General features: G+C 24.1%; 1 protein-coding gene across 1 annotated transcript; it reads left to right on the top strand.

Moving 5' to 3' along the window:
• Nucleotides 1–6,351: 6,351 nt before the first annotated feature.
• On the top strand, nucleotides 6,352–7,533 carry LOC145832618 (kelch-like protein 7). The gene has a single exon (XM_082939921.1). The coding sequence runs from the start codon at nucleotides 6,352–6,354 to the stop codon at nucleotides 7,531–7,533; it is 1,182 nt and encodes a 393-aa protein (XP_082796047.1).
• The last annotated feature ends 217 nt before the right edge of the window (nucleotides 7,534–7,750 follow it).

Below are 7,750 nucleotides of genomic sequence, written 5' to 3'. Positions count from 1 at the left end.
CGACAATAACCATAATACAACTTAAACAAAACTTTGAAACATGTTAACTTAAAGTTTATTAAAGATAAGTTAATATTTACTCATTAATTCTAACTTTTCCAAGTATTTTAATGTGTTAAGTTTTCAATGAAATTTTCAAGATAAGCTTTATAAATATCCAGGAACGATTTTTTTTTGATAATTTAGAGCAAGCTTTTTCTTTAAATACTTGAAGTTATAAAAATAAAATAAAACCAATTTAACATCATAATAAAGAAAAATGCTTAAGAAAAAATTAGTTTGTGTAATTGTACTTTTTCTCGTTGTTTGGTTTAATTTATAAAATAAAAATCTTAGTTTAACATGATACACATGACTACTTACCAACAAATTTAACAACTTTAAAAATTAAAAACCGTTTTTAACTTAAAAAATAAAAAAAATTCTTCGTTTTACTTAACTTAACTACGCATACAGTAAATTACCACAAATATCTATAAAACATTTTTGTATATAATACAACGCAGCCGGTTGATGAATGCTGGATAATCTTTTTTTAATTTTTAAGTCCCGCTACCCGACTATAATTCGCCATAAATATATACCTTATCAAGTCTAGTTCAGACCATAAATCTGCGGTAGGTTGTTTAGCGGGTGTTAGTGAAAAGTTAAAAAAGAAAATAGAACTCATTTGAAGTGAGTTTTAATAAATTTTACTTACAAACTGAGTCTTAAGTAAACTACAAACTATCAGCTAATATTTATATTTATGATATGAAAGTCATCTATATTTGATGTTTAAGTTTAATCATCTTATTAGAAACAGCTCTGATGGAAACTAATAACGCACTCTATACAAAATCTTAATTTTTAACTAAAATACTATTTAAGTAGAGTATATTGCAATACTTAGTAGAATAATAAATTGTAATAATTAAAGTTTTTGTTATACTATTTACTGTTTTTAATTGTGTTAATTTGAAAAAGTTATTGTTACACTATTTATTGAACTATGAAAGCATATAGTTCATGTGTGACTATGAACACATGGTTTTACAGTTTCTTACGAGCAAATTAAGAATTAATTTTTAAATGTAAGTTATTAAAATTTGTGAAAAAAACTATCAGTAGAGTAAATAAAAACATAAGCGTATATAAGACGTATGTTATAAGATGGGTAACTTAACACATATGTTAGGATATTTAATAAAACAGTAAAATAAATTTAGTGATAAACTAGCACTGCCGTCACGAAGTACAAACTTTTACTAAATCCTGAAAATTTTGTAATACTCATGAGTCATTTATCGGCTTTACAAGGGTTGAGAAAGCATATGTGAATTATAGTCGCCTTACAGGACTTACAAATTAGCGTTTTTTGAACTGAAAGTAAATAAATTCTGTGTTAACAAAAATTAATTGTAAAAGTATTTTGTATTATAAGTCCTGATAGTCCTGATATAGAGTAGCTTTGTTAAACTTTATTGTTCTAGTTTTTAAACAAGAAAGAATTTAAAATGTTTTCATAATGATCTCATAGTTGATAGCTTTTTTAAAACAGGTACATATTTATGTGAAAATCTTTAACAACATGAGAACTATTGATATTTTGATACCTTTTAAGTATTTATTTGATCAAGTAATCTTTAAATAAAGTTTCTTTAACTTAAAGTTTTTATAGATAAGTGAAATAAAAAACAAATAAAAGTATATTTCATTAGGAGTTTTGTTAAGTGATTTACTTTATATTTTGCTGAAGAATGATTATGAATTTGAGTAGAAAATTCTTAACTTTAAGTGTTTACTTAAACTAGAAAGTTTTGATGTTGGTATAATAGATGACTAGTTTTCACTTGTTGTTCCATTTAGTTTAATATTGAAAAATATAGAATCAGTCAACCAGAAAGCAATTTTTTCTGGTTTAAGTTGGAATAAAAAAGAGCAAAGAGCTTTATAAACCAGTCATAGAGATTTGGATCAATACCATCAAGATGTAGTTCTAGAGTTGAACTTAATCATTATTTATATTGTTTTTTGTAAAATTCTCTTTTTTAATTTTGTTTCTATATAAATATTTTTTGATTTAAATTCTAAGTAGATTATTCTCAATTTAATTTATACGTTCTTAAAGTATATACTTTTTTAGATTTAATTTCTGTTTAGAAGTTTTTGTTTCATTGAAAGTATTTTCTAGAGTTGAATTTCATAAATATATTTGTAAGTTTTTGTATCTTTTCTTTAACTGTAACTAATAGTTGCTATGCCTAGTTTTTACAATAAGTATAGCAAAACAATTAAGTACAGTTTAGTTTTAAGTTAAGTTTTAACTTAATCATGCTTGAAAGAGTTGTTGTTTACAATATAATCTTACAAGCAATTACTTTAGTAACCTACCTACAATCTCTATAGATTAATTTAACTATACATAATAATAACATTAAGCAATTTTATTTCAAAGATATATAATGATTTAAAAAAAAAGTTCTTATTTTTTCTAACAAATCAAAAACATATAATATTTTTTTATCTCATGTAAGTTAGTAAAAACTTGATCCTGTAAATTGAGAGTAAACAACAAAATAAAAATTGTTCATGAAAAGATTTCAAAATTTTCACCTTTCGAACAATTTACTTTTGTGTTTCTGCAACACATTAATAGTTAAGTAAGTTAGTTTCAAAGTTTATCCTGCCAGTTTTATTTTGAAGTTTTGAAGTACTTTTATGTATAGCTAACTTAATATTTCATATTTAATAATAAGTATAAATATGATTTTTACTCAGATTTTTGATATGAGAAATATATTAATAGAAGCAAAGCTTACAAAGTGCAAAAACATATTTAAAAGTATTATAAAATAACACAGGGTTGCCACACACTCAGGAAACTCAGGGAACTCAGAGAATTTTGACCTTTTTTTTTAATTCAGGGAAACTCAGGGAACTTTTGGTGTTTTCTAAAAATTTCAGGAAAGTTTTAAAGTTTTTTAAATTTCAGGGAAATTTTTTTCTAGATGTTGAATGAGATTTAGTTAATTCAGTTTCAATATTTTGTTCAAAAAAGTTAATTTTATTAATTTTCAAGTGCTTTATTAAAAATTTTTTAGCCTTGCGGTTAGTTCTTCAATATTTATAGAATTAACAAAATTAAGATTAATGTAATTCTAGATAGATTTTTTCAATAAAACTATTATTTTTTCTTTGAAAAGTGACTACTCAGTTAGTATCTTTTTCTAGGATCTATTGTTACTCAGGGTTGTCTTTTATTCATGCTATTTAAAATTTTTCTTTAAAATACAATCTCACTGATGCACTCTTTTTTTAAGGTAGATTTGATATTTGTTTCAAAAATCTAGATGCTTTCATGACTGAGATTATAAATTTTTTTTATTTTCTATTTCAGGTCTAAATTGTCGTAAATAAATAATGATAGTTTTTGGTATTTAGGGTCAATTAGCTTTATACTTTTCCAGCTTATAAATTTTTTCATTCAAAAACTAAATATGCCCTATGCTGATTTGATGTTGGGTTGTCACACACTCAGGATAATTAAGCTTAGTTAAATTTTTTGGAAAGTTTAAGGATGATTTAGTATATTTCAGACTATTTTATACTATTTTAAACAGAATAAAACACTAAAAATAACTCAGGTCAGTTTGATTGTTTTAAATAAAAAACTCAGTATACTTTCAAAAATTTTAGAAAATTTTAGTTCAGTATTTTATAAATAAGATTTTTAAAATTTAGTTTCAACATTGTGATATTCTATAGCTAACTTTGTTTAAAATTTTATATTTAAAGTTAAATTTTAATTAAAAAAGAGTTTAAAGGACTACTCGTGAGGATGGCTAAAAATAATTTAAGGTCGTTTAAGATGGTTTTTTGGACTGAAAAAGTAGCAACCCTGCCCATCCTAGTTTGTATTGGTTTTAAGGAAGGCATACCCATTAATCATACTATCTATAAAAATCTTTAATTCATTTGGAATTGTCTTGAACTACTAACTAGAAATCTACATTTTTATTCTGTGTAAATTATAGAAACTTAATTTAAACAATTTTGTAAGAACATTTACAACATAAATGTTTTAAAAATAGTTGTTTCTTTATTTTTTGAAAAGATTATTGAAATTGACTTTTAAAAGATTTTATGTTTTGTACTATAACAATATGTAATTTCAAAATTATAAGTGTAATTTTTTACCCTGTGAAATGCAAAATAAAGATTTGTTTGAATTCTTTTTTACGATGAAAATATTTTTGTTTCAAATGTTTTCTAAAGTTTTATAGTTTTTATTTTTCAGTTAACCTAAAAAATTCAAATAAAGATATATTTTTTCTCTTTTAAATTTTTATACCTATTTATAAAGAATTTCGATTAATAAATGTTAATTTAATGTTTTTTGAGATTTAAATTTAAACTATTTTAGCCTTATAAGTAATGTTTTAATTATTCAATACTATTTATGTTTGTTATCACTATAATAATTTAGGTGTTCAAATTTATTTAACAATGTCTTTTTTTAGTGTTTAGCTCTTACTACTGTTTTAATAAAACTATATTTAGTCTCAAAGAGTAGCATTTCTACTATTTAACAACATAACTTTGTTTTCTTGCGAAGTATGCATTGCAGTGTCATGTTTAATATTTTTTTTTGCATATAATTACTAACTATAGCTAATATTTTATAAGACTTAAAATGAGCCAGAATTGTGAAACATTTATAAACAATAACAAGCCTTAAATAATCACAACAGGGTATTTAATGTTTTTGCATATTACCTACCTAAAATAAATATTAAATTTAATGTGCATTTTTGTATTTTTTATGGGAAAATTATAAAGAATGATTTAAGTAAAAATTCCAAAAAGTTTTAAAACTACTTGAAATATAAACTGGTATTAATATGTTAATAACAGTTGCTCAAATGCTTAAAAAAGTGAAATGTTAACAACTTTTAACAAATTTATTTAAGTGGTTTAAAAATGTTGACTACTTAAGAACAATAGTAATAGTTAAGTTGACTAAAAAATTAGAATTCATGTCTGCGAAAATCACTTCAAGCGGAAAAGATGTGAAGGATAGTGATGTTGCAAAATTCAAAGTATATTTAAAAAATTTTAATGTTGATAAACAAAAAAGTTTTCTAAAATTTTGCAAGCAAAATTCTGAAGTTAGTTTCCAAAGGAAAAACTTGCAAATTTCTGATGGCTCTAATAAGCTGGGTAAGTCAATGTTAAGGTAAATTACAATATTTTTTACGTACAAAGTGTTCTACTAGTAATTTGGAAGGGAAAAATGGTAATGTATATTAAATTTTAAACTTTTATAGAACTTAATAAAAAATGAATTTCAATTAATCTAATTTATATTTTATGTACTTACTTAGTTGACTCCTACAATAAAACAAACTTATGATAATTTGCAACATGTTGCAGATCAACTTATTGTAATTGTTTCAACCGTATTCATTGTTTAACTAATAAAAACTTAGTTTTAAGACTTTATTTTGTTTAAGCGTTTATAATAAAATGTGCTAAATATTTAATATCTATTAAGTACTTGATATTTTAATTGCTTAAAGATGTATGACACTTATCGGTATGATCAATAGTAAGTTAGATACTTATAAAATCTTTAGATAAGCTTATCATTTATAGTAACAGTTTTTGTATATTTAGTATTTCATGCATTAAAAACTTTTAGTTAAGGTATAATGTTATGAAATAATTTTTCTACACTAGTTAAACAAGTCATCAAAAATGTCAATAATTATATTTGTTATTATTAACAAGAAATGACTAATTTTGTTAAGATGTGTCATGTATGTATTTGACATTTTGTAGAAGTATTACTACTTTCTACTTTACATTAGAACTTGTATAGTAATTTTAGAAAACAATTATTAGATTAAAAACTAATATAACACAATCTAAAGGTTTTATTCAAAAAAACGAATGATTAGAAAAACTCACTATTTTTAGAATTTAAAAGTTATAGTTAGAATAAAAAATTAATAAGTAATTACATTTTGTCATAAATTTTGCGTAATTATGTAACTTTGAACAAAGATTGCAGACATTGTAGACATAAAAAACAACCTGTTTACAAAGTTTGATAAATATATATACTACAGTTATAATAACTTGAGTTATGATATTTCAGATGAAATGAATCGAGAACATTGTGAACTAACATCGGCTATCAAATTAAACAAACATTTATTAAATGAAAACTTGATAAGTAAAGCATTTGAAAATTTTAACGAAAAGCTGAAAATTAAAAATGCCGTATTGTTTTATCAGCTAGCCACATTATTCAACATGTCAGGTCTTAAAATTACAGTTTTTAGATACGTAGCACGTTGTTTTAGTATGATAGTTGAAACAGAAAGCTTTCTAGAGTTACATTTTAGTTCTGTCTCTAAAATACTTGCAAGTTCTAGTTTACAAATCGATTCAGAAGTTGAAGTTCACAATGCAGCAAATAAATGGTTAAGTTACAACAAAGAAGAACGTAGCAAATTTGGAAAACAGTTGTTATTAAAAGTTCGTCTTAAAGTTTTATCAGATCACCGTTTAAAGTATCTTATAAGTTTGTCTTCCTGTTTTTCTAAGAATAATGATTGTCTAGAATTGTTGAAAAACAGAGATACTTTTTTTCAAAGTTTGTCTATTATTCATGATAAAAGTAGACAGTTTAATGAAGTCATATTTAATATTCTTCTTTGTGGAGGTTTAGATTCTGAAAGTGTAAAATCTTTAAATCAAGTGAAAATACTGGATGTGAACAATTTTGAGGAACTCAAAGAACATCCTTCATTGTTAGAAAAACGATCTTTTTCTAAAGCACTTAGTTTTAAAGGAGAAGAGTATGTATTTGGTGGGTTGGGTCCTAAACATAATTGTTTAAAATCAGTTGAAAAATATTCACCTTTTAGTAAAACTTGGAGTTATGTTTGTGATTTGCCCGAAGAACGTCAACACTTTTGTGCTTGTTCATTTATGGATAAAATTTATCTTTTTGGTGGTCATAATAGTGAGTATTTAAAATCTTGTCTTCAGTTTGATGCTAAACGATTAAAATGGAAAGAAGTTGCAAAAATGAAAGAAACAAGATCACATCCAGCTTGTGCAATATTTGAAGAAAATATTGTAGTTTCTGGTGGAAATAATAACCGTAGAATTTTAAACACAGTTGAATCATATGATGTTTTTACTGATACTTGGACAGCAATGCCCACTATGATCGAAAGAAGAAGTAATCATGGTTTAGTTTGTGTTAATAGAAAATTGTTTGCAATTGGTGGTACTCATTTTGACACTAATTGCGAAATGTTTGATAAAACTAGCAATGTGTTTATTACAGTTCAAACACCTAATTTTCGATCATTAAGTATAAATGCAATTAAATTTGGAAGCAAAATATTTGTTTTTCGAGATTGCGAAAGAATTGTATTATGTTATGATGTTGATAAAGATGAATGGTCAGAAGCATCATGTGAAGCTACTGAAAATATTTGTCAGTATTCAACTGTCAAAGTCCCTTTGTATTAGTTTAACTGTCATCTACTTAATGATTACTATCTATTGATATTTAAACTCTTTTCAAGTATCTTTAACTCAGAAATTTAAGATAACGTTATCTAAAATCTGAGTAATAGTGTTTTTTAACATCATAAAAGTTTATATTCATATTGTTCTCTTTATGCTTTTTAGATGTTAAATTTGTCGTTTTTACTAACACTAAATGATATTAAAAATATGCTAAAGA

The sequence above is a fragment of the Thalia democratica genome, chromosome 3 (genome assembly GCF_965202585.1).
Source record: "Thalia democratica chromosome 3, ktThaDemo2.hap1.1, whole genome shotgun sequence".
NCBI lineage: Eukaryota > Metazoa > Chordata > Thaliacea > Salpida > Salpidae > Thalia > Thalia democratica.
This window is presented reverse-complemented; position numbering and strand designations above follow the sequence as displayed.